Source organism: Melanerpes formicivorus, unplaced genomic scaffold (assembly GCF_026170545.1).
Source record: "Melanerpes formicivorus ecotype bairdi unplaced genomic scaffold, bMelFor1.0.p_v2 SCAF_31, whole genome shotgun sequence".
Classification (NCBI taxonomy): Eukaryota; Metazoa; Chordata; class Aves; order Piciformes; family Picidae; genus Melanerpes; species Melanerpes formicivorus.
In genome coordinates, this window is record NW_027142383.1 from 8,374,394 (window position 1) to 8,397,527 (window position 23,134).

Here is a 23,134-nt window from a genome sequence, read left to right on the forward strand (position 1 = left end):
CATTGTCTCAACTGGAAATTATTTCCTTGGAAGGGGAATCAGGATGGGGAAGGGGGATGGTTACTGCTGCTTTTTTAATAAAAATGCTCCCACATTTTGTTCTCCATGTCTAGTGTACCGGTGTCCAGTGACCCTCGTGTGAGTGGCTTATTCATAAGCAAGAGATGGACGAGCTGCAAGTTCCCCCTCCTTTCAAGGAAATGAAAACTTCATGTGGGTGTTGGTCACCTGGTGTCTGTAAGAGATGTCCCCTAGCTCACCCCTGTGAAAGGCAACCTAAGAGCCACAGGCAGCCAGTAGTGATTTGTGGATGTGGTGCAGGAAGTGTGCTCCGACTCCGTCATCCCAGCAGATGAGACATAACAGAACTGTTCTGACTGAGGTGTCACTTACCGGCACGTGGGACTGTAAGTCATACTGCAGCAAGTTCCACAGCAACTTTCTTAAGTTTTTCTTTTCTTTTAGTTAAAACTGGGTTTTGCTCTGATGCTTTCTGCTTTTGTTATTTGCTTTTTTTAGTTACTATTTAAGTTTGCTTTGTTAGAAAGACAGGATTGTATACACCTAGTGGATCCATTAGCCACCACCCTTTGACAATTGTTTTATTTCAAGTCCAACAGATATTCCATCTTTGTAACTTGCAACACAAATAAATACTACCATAGTACTTCCTGCCTCTGAAAGATGTTTCTGTAAAACTATGAGCAACAGATCTTTATGTGGAAGTCACTAAGCATTACTGCAAGTGGTAGGAAGATCTTACACAATTATCCTGCAACAGCATGGGCATGTTGGCTTTCAGCAGCTAAAGATTGCTTACTGTAACATTGAGGGTCTTGATAATTAGTAGTTGAAGCTTGAGCAATTTGAGGCTAGTCAAGAATACTGAGGTCAATCTTGAAATAGACATAAGGATAGTATTCTTGATTGCCCAGGTGTAAACCAGGGATGTCCATGCCAGGATGCAAAAGGAAACAATAGGACATTAGTACCAGGCAACAAACTTGCACAGTTCCAAGCTCCACTGAGTTGCTTTTGCACTCCTTTTCCCCTCCTCCTCCTCAGGGGCAGCAGAGTTTTGTATTTGCTGTGCTTAAGATGGGGAATTCATCACTGAGAATCAGTGTTTGCTTGGTGTTTGCAGGCTGCCTAAAGCAGTTGGCATTGAGAATTCATGCTTGGGTGCAACTTTATCAACGTGTAGCATTTTTATGTGGTTGAGTCCCAGAGCAGCTAATTTCCTAATTTCGTTCTCCCCCCCCCCCCAACCCCCTTCATGCACTGAGAAGCTTAGGCTTTCTGGGTTTGGGCTGTTTCAGTGCCTGCTGGTTTATCTTAAACTGGTGTTGCACTCGGGATATGGGGAGGGAGCAAGACAGCGCTTTAGCCTTTCAGAGGGGATGGAAGCGTGGCAGTCCTAGCATTGAGCTCTGAATTCATCATTCTTGCTTGTGTTGATCTGAATATTTATAGAAGACCTGAAGCTTTTTACCTAGAGGAACTGCCATAACTGAGCAGATGCTTTGGTCTGGTAGCTGTAAGCATCAGATGCTTCACCAGATCAGGTAAGCAATGTCTGTGCCTCTCCATCATCATCTGAGCCTGCCTGTGACCTTAACCCAATCTGTAAGCACCAACAGCTGTGTCCAGGGTTCCTAGCACTGCAAGTTGTGAGGTGTGCTTCAGCCCCATGGTGTGGTGAAAGCATTTCTTTGGGTAAGCTGTGGCTAGCTGCAGCACTTGTTGTCCAAATACTTACATCCATTATGCTTGCTGCTGCAACTTCATCCAGGTGTTTGAAGACCATGTTCAGGACATCTCTCAGGCGTTTCACAGACTTCCTATTTGGCTGCAGCAGCATTGCTTGGAAATTCACAGGGAGGACATACCTTGAAACACATCAGCACATGGGGTCAGCTGCTGGCAGTGCTCCTGCCCTTCTCAGTCTCCTGGCATGCTAGCTGACAGGGCACTGAAGAGACCATCTGTGGTGGGGTGCTGCCTCTTGATCTGAGACTATTTTCTTTTTTAAACCAGAAGTCAATTAAACAGCATCTGGTTTCCACTTCCCTGTCAGTGCCCCCAAAGGACTGTTTTTCATCAACTCTTGTCACCTTTTTGTGGTCATAGTATCAGTATCATTCAGGGTTGGAAGGGACCACAAGGATCATCTAGTTCCAACCCCCCTGCCATGGGCAGGGACACCCCACACTAGATCAGGCTGGCCAGAGCCTCATCCAGCCTGCTCTTAAACACCTCCAGGGACGGGGCCTCGACCACCTCCCTGGACAACGCATTCCAGGGTTTCACCACTCTCATGGTGAAGAACCTCCTCCTCACATCCAGCCTGAACCTCCCCACCTCCAGCTTCATTCCATTCCCCCTAGTCCTATCACTACCTGAGATCCTGAGAAGTCCTTCCCCAGCCTTCCTGTAGGCCCCCTTCAGATACTGGAAGGCCACAATGAGGTCACCTCGGAGCCTTCTCTTCTGCAGACTGAACAGCCCCAACTCCTTCAGTCTGTCCTCATAGGAGAGGTGCTCCAGCCCTCTGATCATCCTCGTGGCCCTTCTCTGGACACATTCCAGCACCTCCACATCCCTCTTGTAATAGGGGCTCCAGAACTGGACACAGTACTCCAGGTGGGGTCTCACCAGGGCTGAGTAGAGGGGGAGGATCACCTCCCTCGACCTGCTAGCCACACTTCTCCTGATGCAGCCCAGGATCTGATTGGCTTTGCGGGCTGCAAGTGCGCACTGAGAGCTCATGTTGAGCTTCTTGTCCACCAGCACCCCCAAGTCTCTCTCCTCAGGGCTACTTTCCAGCCAGTCACTGCCCAGCCTGTATTTGTGCCTGGGATTGCCTCGACCCAGATGCAGGACCCTGCACTTGCTCTTATTGAACTTCATGAGGTTGGCTTGTGCCCACCTCTCCAGCCTGTCAAGATCCCTCTGGATGGCCTCCCTTCCCTCCAGCATGTCTGCTGCACCACACAGCTTGGTGTCATCAGCAAACTTGCTGAGGGTGCACTCAATGCCACTGTCCATGTCACCCACAAAGATGTTGAACAAGACAGGTCCCAGGACTGATCCCTGAGGGACTCCGCTTGTCACTGGCCTCCACTGGGACATGGAGCCATTGACAGCCACTCTTTGGGTGCGGCCATCAAGCCAGTTCCTTATCCATCTAGTGGTCCACCCATCAAACCCATGTGTCACCAGTTTGGAGACCAGGATGTGGTGCGGGACAGTGTCGAAGGCTTTGCTCAGGTCCAGGTAAACGACATCAGTTGCTCGCCCCTCATCTATTAATTTTGTCACCTGCTCATAGAAGGCCACCAGGTTGGTCAGGCAGGATTTGCCCTTGGCAAAGCCATGCTGACTGTTCCCAATCACCTCTTCACTATTCTTCTGAGCGAGTAGTGACTCCAGGAGGATCTGCTCCATGATCTTTCCAGGCACAGAGGTGAGACTGACTGGCCTGTAGTTCCCTGGTTCCTCCTTCTTACCCTTTTTGAAGATGGGGGCAATGTTTCCCCTTTTCCAGTCTGTGGGGACTTCACCAGATTGCCATGACTTTTGAAATATAATAGAGAGGGGTTTAGCAACCTCATCTGCCAGTTCTCTCAGTACCCGTGGGTGTATCCCGTCAGGTCCCATGGACTTGAACACTTTCAGGTTCTTCAGGTGATCACGAACCTGATCTTCACTTACAATGGGCAGTTCTTCCTCCCTGTCCCTGGCATTGTCTTCAGGTCCTCTGTTATCTCCCATGATCTCACAGATGGAGGTGTCTAAGGGATGTTCCCTCCCACAAAGGAACTGCCCCAGGAAGCGAGCTATGTGTCTTTACTCAGTTACCTCAGCACAGATTCAACAAAGACTCTCAAGGCTTTCACGTGAATCCAAGCCACAAATGCTTCACTGAAGTTCACTTTCAGCCAGCGCAGCAGTGGGCCCTATCAGAACAAATAGCAGTGCTGTGATCCCTTGGCTGTGTGAAGCAGCTCCACAGCTGACATCTCTGAAGCTGTCGTGGACTGCTGAGATCGTTCTCAGGCAGCCTTGCCATGGCTCCCACTTTATCAGAAACTGAAGGGACCTTGGGCAAATTGTGTCATAGTGTAATAGTATCAGTCAGGGTTAGAAGTCATCAGTACTGTGCCTCAGTTTTCTGGGCTGAATGGAGCTCACAGGAGTCTGTTGGAGCCATGAAGCCATTTGAGTGAGATATGCTTAGGCATGCCAGGAGCAGAGGCTGTCATGGGCTGTCACCTGGATGTTCTACTTACATACTGTTGTTTCTTATCGGAAGCTAATTTCATCAGCTCTTCCTTTTCACATTTAATTTCCTTCTCATCAGAATAAAATTCTCGAACGGTGAACCTGCAATGGAATGAGATTTGCTCTCACAATATGCACCTTCATTTCTTCTGCCTCTAGAGAAGCAGGTGGGGGATCTTTCACAGTTGCTAACCACCCTCAGAAAGCGAGCTGCCTGCTGTCAGTAGCATGAGAGCAGGAAAGACCCTTCCAGGGTCTGTACTTTGGTGCTTAAGGAACAAAATCATCAATCCTTCTCACCCTGCCTTCTCAATGGCCTTAGGGCCAGCCAGCAGCCTCAGCAGTACAGAAGTCCTGAAAGCCAGAGTTGGATTCAACTGTACTACACACAGAACAAGCCTTACCTTGCCCCCATCATCTGCTTGTGAGCCTGCCCTGCCTAGCAGTCAGTGTTCTTACCTGTTCTCCCTGGCTTTGGCCTTGAAGTCATCCATCACTTTCCTAAACAGGGTCACAGTGAAGAGTCCTCCCTCTGCATCCTCAGCAATCATTCTGTGGGAGGAAAGTCCACTGCTGTGATTTGACATGGCAAATCCCTTGTGCCTCCATCTTCTCCTTCTGCAGTTCTGTTCTTCATTAATGGTACTGAGCAACACCTGGTTTTTAAGAACTGCTGTGACTGAAACAGGGAACAAGGACTTGACTAGCACCAGCCACACCATCCCCAGTGTAAAACTCCCAGGAGTTAACTTCCTGAGCTTATGGCAGTACACAGGTGTTCTACTCATCTGATTTGTCTGTTAACTTCTCATGCACTTGTGGTTTTGAGAGGGACAGCAGCAAACAGCTTTCTTCTTTCTTCATGCTTTCTGCTTCATAGAATGGGTTGGGTTGGAAGGGAGCTTAAAGCTCATCTAGCTCCAACCCAGGTTGCTCAAGGCCTCATCCAACCTCCCTTGAACACCTCCAGGAAGCCTCCCTGGGCAACCTGTGCTAGTGTCTTCCCCAGCCTCACTGGCAAGAATTTCTTCCTCATCTCCAGTCTCAATCTCCCCTCTTCTAGCTCAAAGCCATTGCTCCTCCAGTTGCTCCCAGCCCTTGTCCAAAGTCCCTCCCCACCACTCCTGGAGCCCCTTCAGGTACAGAAGGCTGCTCTAAGGTCTCCCTGGAGCTTTCTCTTCTTCAGGATGAACAACCTCAACTCTCCCACCCTGTCCCTATAGGGAGGTTCTCCAGCCCTGTGATCATCTTCATGGCCTCCTCTGAACCCTCTCCAGCAGGTCCATACCCTTTTTGTGCTGAGGGCTCCAGAGCTGGACATAGTGCTCCAGGTGTGATCTCATCAGAGCAGAATCACCTCCCTTGTCCTGCTGGTCAGACTTTTGATGCACGCCAGGCCAGGGCTGGCCTGTACCTTCTTCCATTTGGCCTTGTACCTCCTTTCATTTCAGAGAATATTCATGTGATCTCTTGCTCCCTGGGCTGGACCTCACAGTGTACATGAGGTAAGCAGTGAAATACTGAATTCCTAAGAAGGATTTGTCACTCCAGGTGAAAGAATAAGTTCTTCTGGTGTTTGCTAATGCAAATGCCTGTACAGTGAATGATCCCAATTGAAAATGCCACGACACTGTCTGGTCCCTGTACAAACTCCTGTCCACGAAACTGAGTGGCTGAGCTCTGGTTGCACGACAGCAACAAATTGCTTCTCTGTTGCACACAAAAAGCAAGGGCCTTGTTTGAAAGTAGGAAGAACTAAATGACTGGCAGAGGGAATGACAAGGGAGTTAGGAAAAAAGGAAAATGTGATGGTTGCTTTTTTTCTTTCTCCTGCACTTCCCTTCAACAGAGGAACTTCTGATTTCAGTTTAGAATGAGATTGGACAGATCTGCGTGTGAACACGGAGCCCATGCATTACACAAGTGACTTCTTCCAGGATCCAGCAGTCTGAGGGGCTGAAATATGGCAGAGAGCTCTAAAACAAACAGGGACTTCAACTTACTTGGTGGAGCGAGGCACTACTGTGTCGGAGAAGGATTTGTACATCTTCTGCCACTGCACGTAGCTTGACCTTGGAGCCACACAAGAGCAAGCAGTAAATAAACACTGCAGACTGGGTGTGGTGGGTTGGAAGGGTAAGGCCAAGAAGCCTCCTCCCTTCCCCCTTGTAAGGTAAAAGGGAAAAACAATTGAAGGGAAAGGAAAAAAAAAACACCTTACAAGCTGAATTAGCAAGGCAGTGGAGCTATATTTACAAAGCAGTGTAGGATTTGCAGGGGAATATTTACAAATTTACAATATCTACAATATATACAAAGATATACAATAAAGTAACACAGAAATGAGAGTTCCCCCCTCGGCTGAGGGGGGTTTCACACCTCCACTCTCCCCTCTTTCCCCCTTTCCCCAGAGTGGGATAGAAAGAGTGAGAAAAGAGAGAAAAAAAAATGTTAGAAGCAGTTCATGTTAATTGGAAGGGAGTTAATACCGGCCTTTATCTGGTCTTCAAGGCCGAGGCCTTGGCAGAAAGCCCAGCACAGAGAGAGCTGCAGCACGAAGAAGACGCGGAAGCAAGACTGACAGAGAAGTGCTGGAAATGCCCAGTTCACTCCCAGTTCAGAAGGTGCTTCCTCCCACTTCACCAATGAAATTAGTTTAGATTATTCTTTCCGTTTACCAACTTCCGTCCACCATATTCCCTTTCTTAAGGGGACAACGTCAACCGGCCACAGTCCACCCCTTCTAAACAATTTCATTGGCTGTTCATACTGTCCATCCAATCCAAAACGATATTTACAGTTCGTAAGTAAAGTTCATAGTCCATTCCGGCTATGCTCAGATGTAGATGATTCAAAAGTCCAAGAAAATCAGAAAATCAGAAAAATGGAAAACAGTTCATTTCTTCGCCGACAAAGCGAAGAAAAGGGAAACAGGGATTCTCAGGGTCTCTTAGTTCACTCAGGGCTCTCAGGGTTCTCAGGGTTCATGCGCCGTAGATTCCTCATTGATTCTTCCTTTGGACGCGATGTAGCCGTACAACAGTTTGAAATTAACCTCTTTCAGCTAAAGTTAAATTTCTTTGTGGAATACACTGAATTTCAACATTCTCCTGCATTACCCAATAAGTGTGACCCGGACCTTCAGCTGAAACCACCCCTCGGACAGGTTTAGCCTCTCCTGAGGGTGAAAATACCCAAACAGTTTTACCTAACAGATTCTTTTCTCTAATAACAGGAACTCTATCACCTTCTACTTTCCGTAGCAAATCTGAATGTGCAGGTCCAGCTCGGTTCACTGAACCTCTACTATTTACCAGCCAGGTTGCTTGTGCTAAATATTTTTCCCAGTTTTTCAGAGTGGTCTTCAACAAACCGTTGTAGCGTTCAATTTTCCCTGACGCTGGTGCATAGTAAGGAATATGGAATATCCACTCAATACCATGCTCTTTTGCCCAGTTCTTTACAAGGTTGTTCTTGAAATGAGTTCCGTTGTCTGACTCAATCCTCACTGGAGTTCCGTGTCTCCACAGGATTTGTCTCTCCAGACCGAGAATGGTGTTGCGTGCAGTTGCATATGGAACTGGATAAGTTTCCAACCATCCAGTGTTTGCCTCTACCATAGTAAGCACGTACTGCTTACCAGAACGAGAACGTGGTAGAGTGATGTAGTCAATCTGCCAAGCTTCACCATACTTGTACTTGGACCATCTGTCACCATACCACAAGGGCTTAAGTCGTTTTGCCTGCTTAATAGCAGCACAAATGTCACAGTCATGGATGACTTGTGTGATAGCATCCATGGAAATGTCTATGGATCTGTCACGAGCCCATTGGTATGTTGCATCTCTGCCTTGATGTCCTGACGAATCGTGAGCCCACCGAGCTAAGAACATCTCACCTCGGTGTTTCCAGTCGAGATCAAGATTAGAGTCCATGTCTACTTGAGAAACTCTTGCAGCTAGATCTTCCTGATGGTTGTGTTGCTGTTCCTCAGTAGCTTTGCTCTTAGGAATGTGAGCATCGATGTGTCTCACTTTCACTGGAATTCTCTCGATTCGATCAGCAATGTCCTGCCATAGGTTGGCTGCCCAAATGGGTTTTCCTTTCCTCTGCCAACCACTCTTCTTCCAGTTCTTTAGCCAACCCCATAGAGCATTGGCTACCATCCATGAGTCGGTGTAGAGATAAAGCTTTGGCCATCTCTCACGTTCAGCCACGTCGAGAGCTAGCTGGACAGCTTTTACCTCTGCGAACTGACTGGATTCTCCTTCTCCATCTTTCGCCTCTGCAACTCGGCGTGTTGGACTCCACACTGCAGACTTCCACCTTCGCTTGTTTCCAACAAGACAACAGGAACCGTCTGTGAACAAAGCATATTTCTTTTCATCATCAGAAAGGTCATTGTAAGGAGGAGCTTCTTCAGCACGAGTTACTTTCTCCTCTGGAGGTTTGGCACAGTCAGGCCAACTTGAGATCACCTCCACTAGACCAGGTCTTTCAAGATTTCCCATTCGAGCTCTCTGTGTTATCACAGCCATCCACTTAGACCATGTTGAGTCTGTGGCATGATGTGGTGTGGAGCCTTTGCCTTTGAACATCCAATTCAAAACTGGTAATCTGGGAGCCAAGAGAAGTTGTGATTCAGTTCCAATCACTTCAGAAGATGCCTTTACTCCTTCATAGGCAGCTAGAATTTCTTTCTCTGTTGGAGTATAGTTAGCCTCTGAACCTCTGTAACCTCGACTCCAGAAACCAAGAGGTCGTCCACGTGTCTCTCCTGGAGCTTTTTGCCACAAGCACCAGGTTGGACCATTGTCACTTGCAGCCGTGTACAAAATGTTCTTAATGTCTGAACCATCTCGGACAGGTCCCAGACCCATTGCTTGAATTACCTCTTGTTTTATTTGGTCAAAGGCTGCTTGTTGTTCAGGTCCCCAGTGGAAATGGTTTCTCTTTCGAGTCACATCATACAGAGGTTTCACAATCTGACTGTATCCAGGGATGTGCAGTCTCCAAAATCCCACTATCCCCAAGAAACGTAGGGCCTCTTGCTTGTTTGTGGGACTTGCCATGGTAGAGACTCTATTTACCACATCCACTGGAATGTGTCGGCGTCCATCTTGCCACCGCACTCCTAGAAATTGAATCTCTGTGGTAGGTCCTTTCACCTTGTCTCGCTTGATGGCAAAACCTGCGTTCAGGAGAATGTCAATGATTTTGTTACCTTTCTCGAAGACCTCCTCAGCAGTTTTACCCCAGACAATGATATCATCGATGAACTGGATGTGTTCTGGAGCACCGTCTTTCTCCAGAGCATCGTGGATCACTGCATGACAGATGCTTGAGCTATGGATCCAGCCCATTGGCAATCTGTTGAAAGTGTACTGGATTCCTCTCCAGGTGAAAGCAAACTGAGGCCTGCATTCCTCTGCTATGGGAATAGAGAAAAATGCATTAGCAATGTCTATGGTAGCATACCATTTGGCCTCTTTGGATTCCAGCTCATACTGAAGTTCCATCATGTCTGGTACTGCTGCACTCATAGGTGGTGTCACTTCATTTAGGGCTCGGTAGTCTACTGTCAGACGCCAGTCTCCATTCTGCTTCCGCACAGGCCACACTGGACTGTTGAAAGGGGAATGAGTTTTGCTGACGACTTTCTGACTCTCCAACTGATGAATCAGATTCTGAATGGGCAACAAAGAGTCATGGTTGGTTCTGTATTGTCTGTGATGCACAGTCTGGAAGCAACCGGCAATTTAATGTCCTGTATCTTATGTTGTCCCACAACTGCAGATTCATCAGAAAGCTCAGGTCTAGCAGACAGCTTTAATTTTTGTACATCAATTTCTATAGAAGCTTCTCCAAAAGCCCATTTGTAACCTCTAGGGTCTTTGAAACGCCCTTCTCTCAGAAAATCAATTCCCAAAATACAAGGTGCATCAGGTCCGGTCACAACTGTATGCTTCCTCCATTGTTTAATAGTTGAACTTATATTAACCTCTACCTTACTTAACTCTTGAGATCCACCAGTGACTCCCAGAATTGTTATAGACTCTGATCCCTGATAATTTGATGGTATTATGGTGCACTGAGCTCCTGTGTCAACCAAGGCCCTGTACTTCCGAAATTGTGAAGTGCCAGGCCACTGGATGTACACATCCCAATAGATTCTATTATCTCTGTTATCCCTCTCCTCCCCCTGGCGGGAGGCAGGGCACCCCTAGTTATGGGGAACATGCGTACATGTGCATTGCACATTGTTTGCAGGGTTATAACTTTGCATGTTATAACTGGAGCCACTGTTGGTGCCATAAGAGTCGTTCTGGGGAACTGTGGAAGTAACAGCTACCCTTCTGGTATTGCTACCTCGGGTTCTGCCACTTTGCAATTCCCTCAGTCTCCTGAAAAGATTAGAAGTTGGTTGGCCATCCCAGCGGTTCATGTCCTCACCAAACTGATCACGCAGAGTTATCCAAATAGTTCTACGTGATTGCCTTGGTGGTCTGTTTTGGAATGACCTGTTTTGGAATGTCCTGTTTTGGAATGACCTCCTAGGAGGACGTATATTCCTCACAGATGAGACTTGTACCCACCTGGAGGAAGAATTGAAATTATCCCTTTGTGCCAATTGGGATATGGAATTTCTAAATTCATCTTTCAACTCTCTCATGCAATTCTCCGTTTTTCTAGACAGAGTTTCAATGGCTGAAACCAAAGAACCACGTGTCATGCTATCCTCCAATTGTCTCATTTGATCACTGAATTGGCCAACCGTAGGAGAAGCTCCACCATAATTTCTTGACACAATTCTGCTTGCCAGAATGTTTGCATAATTAGAAGGAGCAAGTTTGATGATCTTTTTAGCAAGACCAATACCCACAGGAATGTCATCAGGATTCAGAGTTTCATGTTCACCATAGAGTAGCTCTCTAACAGCAAATTCTCTCAAGCGCTTAATTCCCTCATCTATGGTAGTCCAGGGTTTAGGATTCCAGGGAAGATCATCTCGGGAAGGGTATCTCAGGGCAACCGCTATTAAGAGGCGTATCCACAGATTAACCTTACCGAGAGCTTCGCCTAGATGTCTATCTATTCCATTGTCCCTTGAGAGAGTTCCTAACTGAGCTGCTGACTTGTCTCCAATTGTTAGAGCCAGAGCACCTGTATCATTACACCTACTAAGCCAAGCTAGAACTGGGTCCTTATCTGCCCTGGTGAAATCTTTACGGACATTTCGCAATTCCTCACGTGGTGACGAATAGTCTGAAATATCATCTGACTCCTCGTCTCCCTGAATTCTTTGCCCATATAATCCTGCTGTCATTCTCCTAAGGATCTCTTTAAGCTGAGAACCACCTTTGCCAGCTGCTTTCCTAACTTCATCTCCATCCTGCTTTGATCTCACTAGGTTAGCTAGATCTTTAAAACATACCTTCTCTTCCTCCTCAGCAGGATCTTTTAGAGTAGAAGGCCCCTCACCAGGATCAGTCTCCACCTCTTCTTCTCCATCTTTGCCCTTTGCACCTCTAGTCTTTAAAGGAGCCACCTTAACTGGAGCTGTGTTTGAATTTACAGCCACCTTAATGGAAACTGACAGGTCCTGAGATAAATCAGATGCTGGGCCAGTGACTTCCGATCCCACTGAGGGAGTGGGTGGAAGTGACGTTGCTCCATTACTGGCCGACGGAGAAGAAGAAGAAGGAGAAGGAGTGGGAGAAGGAGTAGGCGCCATGTTGATACCAGCCGATGCCCTTGGCTGCTTGCCAGAATCAGCAAAGTCATTTGGAGCTGCTTTACCAATTAACTTTTTAGCCTTCTTTTTGTCTGACACGGATTCTGCACACTCTTCGTCACTAGATGTCTCTGGGACTGACCTAGAGCCACGGCGTTTTCTTTTTGATCTAGTTTTAATAACAAAACGCGCCCTGGACACCTTTTTCTCTCGCCACAAGGAATACAGAGAAAACACATTAGTTATTACCAGCAGCAGAATTATACACACCAAATAAATCACCTTTGGATCCCAGGCATCACCTAAAATTACTCTCTCCTCCGGTGGAATCTTAAAACCCTTTATCTCAATTGGGAGAGTGGTGGAGGTAACATTCCTGTATCTCACTGGCCATAATAAATTAATACATTTTCCATACCATAATTTAACTCTATACATAACCCACATATAAATTGTCCGCACCAAATATTTACCCAGGTAATCCAAAATCAAACCCAAACAATATTTGTAAACCAGAGCCCCAAAAATTGAAAAGAATAATCGCTCCACAAACCACAATACCTTCATGTTTGCTAATTCAGCTAGAAAACACTAAATCAATCAAGTAATAAATTGAACTAATTATCTGCCGCACGTTGGGTACGCCAATAAAAAAAAAAATGTGGTGGGTTGGAAGGGTAAGGCCAAGAAGCCTCCTCCCTTCCCCCTTGTAAGGTAAAAGGGAAAAAAAATTGAAGGGAAAGGAAAAAAAAAACCTCACAAGCTGAATTAGCAAGGCAGTGGAGCTATATTTCCAAAGCAGTGTAGGATTTGCAGGGGAATATTTACAAATTTACAATATCTACAATATATACAAAGATATACAATAAAGTAACACAGAAATGAGAGTTCCCCCCTCGGCTGAGGGGGGTTTCACACCTCCGCTCTCCCCTCTTTCCCCCTTTCCCCAGAGTGGGATAGAAAGAGAGAGAAAAGAGAGAAAAAAAAAAATGTTAGAAGCAGTTTGTGTTAATTGGAAGGGAGTTAATACCGGCCTTTATCTGGTCTTCAAGGCTGAGGCCTTGGCAGAAAGCCCAGCACAGAGAGAGCTGCAGCACGAAGAAGAGGCGGAAGCAAGACTGACAGAGAAGTGCTGGAAATGCCCAGTTCACTCCCAGTTCAGAAGGTGCTTCCTCCCACTTCACCAATGAAATTAGTTTAGATTATTCTTTCCGTTTACCAACTTCCGTCCACCATATTCCCTTTCTTAAGGGGACAACGTCAACCGGCCACACTGGGCAGCAAGTGCTTTGAGATATGCAGGTTGTTAAGCTAATGGCTTAGGGTAGAAGGGTGGGAGCAGTGCCTGCTGGCTTATGTGAGTCAGATACATTAAAGCTGCCCCGGTCAGCAGCCTGGGAGGTGTTTCACTCACAGTATCACTAAGGTTGGAAGAGACCTCAAAGATCATTGAGTCCAACCTGTCACCACAGACCTCATGACTAGACCATGGCACCACGTGCCATGTCCAGTCCCCTCTTGAACACCTCCAGGGATGGTGACTCCACCGCCTCCCCGGGCAGCCCATTCCAAACACTAATGACTCTCTTGGTGAAGAACTTTCTCCTCACCTCGAGTCTAAACTTCCCCTGGCGCAGCTTGAGACTGTGTCCCCTTGTTCTGTTGCTGGTTGCCTGGGAGAAGAGACCCCTGAGCCTCCTGTTCTCCAGGCTAAATAATCCCAGCTCCCTCAGCCTCTCCTCATAGGGCTTGTGCTCAAGGCCTCTCCCCAGCCTTGTTGCCCTTCTCTGGACACGTTCCAGTGTCTCGATGTCCTTCTTAAACTGAGGGGCCCAGAACTGGACACAGTACTCAAGGTGCGAATCCTTAACGCTGGGGCTTGGCATGAGAAAGGACCCAGAGCGGGAAGCTGATGGTGAGAAGTAAGCCACCAGAGGGCATTGTACTGTTCTCCTGCCCAGTCCCCGGTGGATGGATAGGCATGTCTCTATGTTGGGATTAAATAAAAGCCTCCTGAAAAGAAGTAAAAGCTACCGAAGTAAGGTTTAGGTTGGCTATTAGAAGAAACTTCTCGCTGAAAGGGTTCTCAAAGACTGCAAGAAGCTCCCCAGGGAGGTGGTTGAATACTTGTCCCTGGGGGTGTTGAAAGGACACAGAGATGTAGTGCTGAGGGACATGGTTTGGCACCAGACTTGGTGGAGTTAGATGCTGCCCGGACTCAATGAACTTAAAGGTCTTTTCCAGCCAAAATGATTCTATGATTCTATTAAATATAGTTTACAGAGAGTTATTTTGGGGTTTTTTTTGTTTGTTTGTTTTCATGGGAGGCTGAGGTCTGCTAACTTTAGGCTGTGTTCTTTGGTACTTTTTAGGCTGAAGAAATTCCTGAATCAGTTTATAGATTTTATGCATGATTATAGGTGTTGAAGAGGGAATTGTACGTGGTGTGAACCCAGCGCGTGGCTGAAGAGAGAGGAGGCAGCTTGAGGAGTGCAGCTCTGGGAGTTTGGCTTTTGGCTTTGATTCCCTTGCTTTTCAGGCGGTAAGGGGCTGGTGGCTTGGGACTTTCCGAAGAGAGGAGGAGGGGCAGGGGGCTCGGATTGCATACCTGCCGGAGGGCAGTGACGTAGCTGGGGGAGGGGTTGCCGCGGAGACCGCGCGCAAACCAAACAGAACCCAGCGCGTGGCTGAAGAGAGAGCAGGCAGCTTGAGGAGCGCAGCTCTAGGAGTTTGGCTTTTGGCTTTGATTCCCTTGCTTTTCAGGCGGTAAGGGGCTGGTGGCTTGGGACTTTCCGAAGAGAGGAGGAGGGGCAGGGGGCTCGGATTGCATACCTGCCTGAGGGCAGTGACGTAGCTGGGGGAGGGGTTGCCGCGGAGACCGCGCGCAAACCAAACAGAACCCAGCGCGTGGCTGAAGAGAGAGCAGGCAGCTTGAGGAGCGCAGCTCGCCTTCCCACTGACAGGGGGGAAGCTGGAGGCTGGAGGGAGCAGCTCCTGTTTCAGGTGTGAGCAGGTCAGTGATCTGATGAGCATGGTGGTCAAACTAAAAGAAGAGGTGGAAAGGCTAAGAGCTAGAAGAGATGGCGAGCAGAAAATTGACGATTCCCATAATGTAATCTCTTCTAAACCAGAACAGGGGGTAACACTTAGGGGAACAGGGAGTTTGATACCTTCCCAGAAGCAAGATTCTCAACCTCCCTGTAGTAACCCACATGAGCAGGGCCAATGGGAACAGGTCTCTGCCCGACGAAAGAAATGCAAACAAAGGAAGTCTGCTCCTGTGAGCAGCACGCTGCCTCCAGTGCAGTTACAGAACAGGTATGAGGCTCTGCAGGAGGAACAGGTCATTGGTAAGGTCGAGGACTCAAGAAGGTCAGAAGCTGCACCAATGACAGGTTGCCTCAGGCCGGCCATCAAAACTTACCCAGAAAAGAAACCTCGTAGGGTCATCGTCATAGGAGACTCCCTACTGAGGGGAACAGAGGGCCCAATATGCAGACCAGACCCATTTCATAGAGCGGTCAGCTGCCTCCCTGGTGCCCAAGTAAAAGACATTGTAGATAGAATTCCCAACCTCGTGAGTCCTTCAGACTACTACCCACTGCTGGTCTTTCAGGTGGGCAGTGACGATGTAACAATGAGAGGCTCACAATCTATTAAAAAAGACTTCAGAACCTTAGGGCAACTGCTAAAGGGATCAGGGGCTCAAGTCGTGTTCTCTGCCATCCCTCTAACGTCAGCAATGGATGAGGACACACTGAGGAAGGGCTGACAGATCAATTCATGGCTTAGGGGCTGGTGCCATCGACAGGGCTTTGGGTTCCACAATCATGGATTGGTTTTCAAGGCACCTGAGCTGAAAACAACTCATGGGACACACTTGTCCCAGAGGGGGATAAGAATCCTGGGGCAGGAATTGGCAGGGCTCATTGATAGGGCTTTAAACTAGATTTGAAGGGGGAAGGGGTTAATAGTCTCCTGCTGGCTGGTGACAAACAGAGGGGCAGCTCACCAGCAGTAGAGAGAAGGAGAGCTGGTAAGGGCTCTCAGCTTGCTGCCCTGAGGCAGGCCACGAATGATCCACCAGGACATTCTGTGGAAACCAAGGGGATTTGGCACAAGAGGAGGACAGGGCCAGCCCAGCTGAAGTGCTTCTATGCGAATGCGCACAGCTTGGGCAACAAACAGGATGAGTTAAGGGCCACTGTGCTGCTGGGATGCCACGACATAGTGGCTGTTACTGAAACTTGGTGGGATGAATCCCATGACTGGAATGTAGGCATAGATGGGTATAAACTCTTTAGGAAGGATATGGAGGGATGGAGAGGAGGAGGTGTTGCCCTCTATGTCAATAGCCAGTTGGAATCAGTGGAGCTCCAACTGGGGAGGGATGATGAGCTAGTTGAGAGTGTATGGGTTAAAATTAAAGGCAGGACAGGGGAAGGAGATATTACTGTGGGGGTCTCCTACAGGCCACCTGACCAGCAGATCCAAGCAGATGAGGCCCTCCATAGGCAAATAGAAGCGGCTTACAGGTCACAAGCCCTGGTCCTCATGGGTGATTTCAACCACCCGGACATCTGCTGGAGGGACAACACAGCAAGGCACCAGCAATCCAGGATGTTCCTGGACTGCATAGAAGACAACTTCCTCCTCCAAATGGTAGAGGAACCAACAAGAAATGGTGCTATGCTGGACCTTGTTCTCACCAACAGGGAAGGGCTGGTAAGCAATGTGAGGCTCAGAGACGGCCTTGGCTGCAGTGACCATGAAGCAGTTGAATTTAATATCCTCAGGGCAATCAGGAGGAAGTATTCCAAGCTCACAACCCTAGACTTTAGGCGTGCAGATTTTGATCGCTTCAGGGATCTGCTAGCCAAAGTGTCATGGGACAAAGCCCTGGAGGGAAGAGGGACCCAGGACAGCTGGTCAGTATTCAAGGACCACCTCCTCTGTGTCCAGGAGCTCTGTATACCAACAAAGAGAAAAGCAGGTAAGAATGCTAGGAGGCCTGCCTGGATGGGCAAGGAGCTACTGGACACACTATTACTTAAAAGGAAACTCTACAGGAAGTGGAGAGAAGGACAGGTAGAACAGGGGGAATATAAGGAAGCTGCCCGAGCAGCAAGAGTCCTGGTTAGGAAAGCCAAAGCAGAGTTTGAATTGAATCTAGCCAGGGAGATTAAAGGGAACACTAAGAACTTCTACAGGTATATTAATGGGAAGAAGAAGACTAGGGAAGGTGTGGGCCCCCTCAGAAAGGAAAATGGTGACATGGTCACAAGTGATGAGGAAAAGGCTGAGGTACTTAATAACTTCTTTACCTCAGTCTTCACTGCAAGGGCCTCTAGCCACACTCCTGATGTTATGGAAGTCAAAGCCAGGGACGGGGAGGAAGAACTGCCCATTGTAAGTGCAGATCAGGTTCGTGATCACCTGAAGAACCTGAAAGTGTTCAAGTCCATGGGACCCGACGGGATACACCCACGGGTACTGAGAGAACTGGCAGATGAGGTTGCTAAACCCCTCTCTATTATATTTCAAAAGTCATGGCAGTCTGGGGAAGTCCCCACAGACTGGAAAAGGGGAAACATTGCCCCCATCTTCAAAAAGGGTAATAAGGAGGAACCAGGGAACTACAGGCCAGTCAGTCTCACCTCTGTGCCTGGAAAGATCATGGAGCAGATCCTCCTGGAGTCACTACTCGCTCAAAAGAATACTGAAGAGGTGATTGGGAACAGTCAGCATGGCTTTGCCAAGGGCAAATCCTGCCTGACCAACCTGGTGGCCTTCTATGAGCAGGTGACAAAATTAATAGATGAGGGGCGAGCAACTGATGTCATTTACCTGGACCTGAGCAAAGCCTTTGACACTGTCCCGCACCACATCCTGGTCTCCAAACTGGTGACACATGGGTTTGATGGGTGGACCACTAGATGGATAAGGAACTGGCTTGATGGCCGCACCCAAAGAGTGGCTGTCAATGGGTCCATGTCCAAGTGGAGGCCAGTGACAAGCGGAGTCCCTCAGGGATCAGTCCTGGGACCTGTCTTGTTCAACATCTTTGTGGGTGACATGGACAGTGGCATTGAGTGCACCCTCAGCAAGTTTGCTGATGACACCAAGCTGTGTGGTGCAGCAGACACGCTGGAGGGAAGGGAGGCCATCCAGAGGGACCTTGATAGGCTGGAGAGGTGGGCACAAGCCAACCTCATGAAGTTCAATAAGAGCAAGTGCAGGGTCCTGCATCTGGGTCGAGGCAATCCCAGGCACAAATCCAGGCTGGGCAGTGACTGGCTGGAAAGTAGCCCTGAGGAGAGAGACTTGGGGGTGCTGGTGGACAAAAAGCTCAACATGAGCTCTCAATGTGCACTTGCAGCCCGCAAAGCCAATCAGATCCTGGGCTGCATCAGGAGAAGTGTGGCTAGCAGGTCGAGGGAGGTGATCCTCCCCCTCTACTCAGCCCTGGTGAGACCCCACCTGGAGTACTGTGTCCAGTTCTGGAGCCCCTATTACAAGAGGGATGTGGAGGTGCTGGAACGTGTCCAGAGAAGGGCCACAAGGATGATTAGAGGGCTGGAGCACCTCTCCTATGAGGACAGACTGAAGGAGTTGGGGCTGTTCAGTCTGCAGAAGAGAAGGCTCCGAGGTGACCTAATTGTGGCCTTCCAGTATCTGAAGGGGGCCTACAGGAAGGCTGGGGAAGGACTTCTCAAGATCTCAGGTAGTGATAGGACTAGGGGGAATGGAATGAAGCTAGAGGTGGGAAGATTCAGGCTGGATGTGAGGAGGAGGTTCTTCACCATGAGAGTGGTGAAACCCTGGAATGTGTTGTCCAGGGAGGTGGTCGAGGCCCCGTCCCTGGGGGTGTTTAAGAGCAGGCTGGATGAGGCTCTGTTCAGCCTGATCTAGTGTGGGGTGTCCCTGCCCATGACAGGGGGGTTGGAACTAGATGATCCTTGTGGTCCCTTCCAACCCTGAATGAATCTATGAAACTATGAAACTTGGTGCCATGGTTTAGTAGTCATGAGGTGTTGGGTGAGAGATTGGACTTGATGATCTCTGAGGTCTTTTCCAACCTGGTTCATTCTGTGATTCTGTGATTCTGTGAATGTGGTTTGCCACACAGTGTCCCATAGAAACATTTTGGTTGGAAAAGCCCTTTCAGATCATCCAGGACAACCATTTTCTTGGTCTACCAAGGCTGGGGCTAGCCCATGGCACTCAACACCTGATCTCTGCCTCTCAGAAACACCTCCAGGGACTGGGACTCAGCCACCTCCCTGGACAGCCTGTGCCAGGCTTTGAAAACCCTTCCAGTCAAGAAGTTTCTTGTAATGTCCAACTTACCCACCCCACCACACACACCCATCCCTGCCCCCTTGCAGCTAGAGGCCATCCCCTCTGTCTTAACCAGGGACAGGGAGAAGAGACCAAGCCCCACCTGTCTCCAACCTCCTTTCAGTGAGTTGTAGAGAACCAGAAGGTCTCCCCTCTGCCTCGTTTTCTTCAGGCTAAACACCCCCAGATCCCTCAGCTGCTTCTCCCCAGCCCTGTTCTCCAGACCCTTTCCCAGCTTCATTGCCCTTCTCTGAACCTGCTCCATCACTTCAATGTCATTCTTAAAGTGAGGTGCCCCAAAACTGAACACAGTACTCAAGATGTCGCCTTACCAGTGCTGAGTACAAGGGGAATGTTTCAGGACCCTGGAATATTTCACTTAAACTTTAAGGAGAAACTTCTTTGGTGTGAGGATGCTGGAGGCCTGGAGCAGGCTGCCCTGAGAGGTTGTGGAGTCTCCTGCTCTGGAGGCTTTCAAAACCTGCCTGTACAAATTCCGGTGTGACCTGATCTAGGTGTAGCTGTGTTAGCAGGGAGGTTGGACTAGGTGATCTCCAATGCTCCCTTCCAGCCCCTACCGTTCTGTTATTCTGTGACCCCTGCCCAAGCTCCCCTTTCTCCACGGACAGGTGTGGTGCATCTGCCATGTGCAATGCCAGAGCTGCTCCGGTGCTGCACTGCAGATGTGACAAGTGTTGCCACTGGGAGAAAGGGGTCAGCAGGCCAAGTATGTGAAGTCTGTCTACAGAGGGAACCTAACAGAACCTGCAGATAATCCACTCGACAAACCTACCTTGGCAAGAGAGCTTTTTGTAACATGGTTTTCACAGGCAGAACAGTGATGGTACTGTGTCTGTGTTGAGAGGGAGCTATAGAGTGAAGTTTTCTGCAGGCTGCTGGAAAGGACATGGCCAGCTTCACAGCTGGTGGGACGGATGGCAGCCATCCTGGTGTAGGCACCTACAAATGGAAGGCCAGCAGAGGTCTCGTGAGCCTGACAGGTTTGGGATCTGCTCTGAGGCCTGAAGCTCAGCACCACACAGAGCGCCCACACCAGCACCTTACTTTGGCACCACCACAAGCAGTGTGATGAGATACTCAAAGTTCAGAACAAAGTCCTCTTTCTGCACAATGTCTGCCAGGGTCCGGGTCAGCAGGTTCCCCCTGCAGTGAAGACAAAGGGAAAATACCATCAGCAGGAACCCAGCACCAGCAAGCTGGAGGTGTTGTGCTGTGGGTGTACACTTGGTTAGAAAAAAGCCAGGAAGGAGAGGACTGAAGGACATGTCTGTGGCAATGCCAGCGATGAGCAGTGTGAGCAATCTGGCAGTGCAGGCCTAGAGCCTGACATGGTGGTAGGCCATGCTCAGCATAAATGCAGAGCCAGCTAGCAGTGGAGCAAAACAGTGCTGTGCCTGCAGCATGTAACTAAAACAAGGCACTGGTAGCTATAAACATGGACAGTTATCTTGGGACAACAGGACACGCACCTGCATCAACAAAGCTTGCGTGTCATTAGTAGTTGGACCAATAATCTTTAATAGTGCAATGTGTGGTTATCATAGGGAACCAATGAAGATATGCCAACAAGGCACTCCGAGTTTATGTAAGTTGTAGCAGTTCCCTTGCTACGCACTTCTGCCTTTCCTGTCTCTTCTTCTTCTACACTTTACTTTACAGTGCTATACTTGCACTACAGGCCTGCTCCATAGGCCTGCACCTCAGGCCTGCACCATAGGCCTGCAACACTGGAACAATAAAGGAACAATACTTGATCATATTGGTCAGCTGTATTGATTCCAATCTCCGTCGCTGCCCATATCTGGCACCTGAACACACCTGAACTCGTGGACAAGGGATCCTCGGACTACAATACTGATCAACTCAGCATAAAGAGGTACGTGCGAACGATATGGAAAGCCAGTCGAAATAGCACTGCCCCGGTGCTGGAAAAATTAGCAGCGCGTGCTCAAAAAGGAAGTGAATCTCACCCTGGCCCGGGGATGGGCAAGGGGAAGCACGCCACGGAACAGAAGAGGCTGTGCTAAACGCCCTCCACCTATCCTCTCCGTGAGAGGTATTACTGGCGATTCTGGGATCTTAAAAGGGCTATTAACCTGAGCCCAGAGTCATTCCCACGGCAATAAGCTTTTACTTCCAAAGCATGGGACAAAATTGCAGCCCAGCTGTGGGATGAAGTGCTAAATACTTAAAAAAGCAGCTTTTCACTATATCACCATGTGACGGATCGTCATGGACATTGCAATCGAAAAAAGCAGAGCAGTCTACTCCCGATTAAGCTGCTACGGCGTTTGGTTCTAACCGAGACGAAAAAGGGAGACTTAAAAGGCACCCCCCGCCCTCCGCCCCCCTCCTCTCTCCCTGCACATCGTCTGCCGCTCCGTCAGCATCCTCCTCACAATTTCAATTGCCCGCTATTCCTTCTACATGAATCACAGCTCTCTTATTACCGTCCTTTTGCACAGAAAAATCTGCTCCTACCACGTCAATAGCGGCAGAAGCGAATCCTGATCAAACTGATAAGGTGCGCAAAATCAAAATGGAGGTCGCTACGCATTAAGAATTAGACAAAGGAGACGCCACGTCCGCCATCTTGGCAAGCACGCCGTGTTTATTAAGACACCACCACAGCCGTCTGCGCCCAGCAGAGAAACCCATTAAAAAAAAAAAAAAAAAAAAGTGGCGAAACCTGTGGCTTGGCGTTTTCGATGCCCTTCATGAACATCTTCCTCTGATACCGCCAGCGACGGCTTGGACTTGGAAGACGAGAGGACCAACGCTGGGAGGCCGGACAGTGCGAACTCTGACCTGCAACTCCTCTTAGAGAAAAAAAAATAATGGAGCAGTTGCAGGCTTGCGATCACAGCATTTTTGCACCCCCACCCCGCCGCGAGCCCCGGCCGCCCCGATGGTGGCCCTGTGGTGAAGGCACATTACGCCCAGATACTGAATCTTGTCCCAGCATGTGGACAAGTTCCCCCTCCTCCAGGAGGAAGACAAAAGCCAAGGCATTAGCCAGGCTTGCACGCACCCAGCGCATGCAGTGCTTGTGCTGACACTAAGTATGGGCATAATTCTAGCTTCACGCTTTCTATAGGCTGAAGTCAGTTGTTTATGAGAGTGCCCATTGGTCAAGCCCAGCCTCGAGGAATCTTTAAGTATCACCCCAGTTGGTAAACAAGTTACCCCCTCATTCACTTTGTCTCTGTGTTTGCTCGAGAGAGCAAGCCTTGAGCTGCAGCCTTTGCCATTAAGCTTATTGTTGTTAGCTTCTGTTATACATGCACACATACTGAAAGCCTCTGCATCATTAGAAGCACAGAGGGAGGACCTTAGCATCGCTACAGCCAGTCATACCGACCGGGAGAGCCCACCGTGCCACCGGAGGACTGGACCGACCCCCGAGGGTAAGATCTACCCAGTTGCCAGGGAGAAGGGACTTGATCGATACCGAGTCCACATATGCCTAGCCCCGCCGTAGCGGGAGAGGAGCCTCCACGTGTGCCGCTCTGAGCCCTGTGAATCTCGGGGAAGACTAAGGCATTGTTCGTGCCTATGCTGCACCGAACCCGGGACCACTCTGAGAGTCCCGCTGCTCCTTTAAGCTCAGTAAACGAGAATCCACCGCCTAACGCAGCCGCATTCTCTCCCCGAGGCTGTTTGCATCAGCCCCGAGAACTGCTGAGGTTGGGCCGACCCCCGTAGCTTTGCCTGCTGCAGCGTCGTCCGAGCCCACCTACTGGCCACCGTCAT

General features: G+C 48.9%; 1 protein-coding gene across 1 annotated transcript; it reads right to left on the reverse strand.

Annotated features, from left to right (window-relative positions):
* Positions 1-744: 744 nt before the first annotated feature.
* Positions 745-23,134, reverse strand: ATP6V1C2 (ATPase H+ transporting V1 subunit C2). Its single transcript, XM_068155361.1, has 10 exons — positions 23,122-23,134; positions 22,120-22,160; positions 21,200-21,306; positions 20,426-20,524; positions 6,288-6,356; positions 4,744-4,836; positions 4,293-4,386; positions 3,862-3,959; positions 1,760-1,889; positions 745-962 (listed from the first exon to the last, which is right to left on the reverse strand). Exons 1-10 carry the CDS (start codon positions 23,132-23,134, stop codon positions 873-875), a joined length of 834 nt encoding a protein of 277 aa, XP_068011462.1. The 3' UTR covers positions 745-872.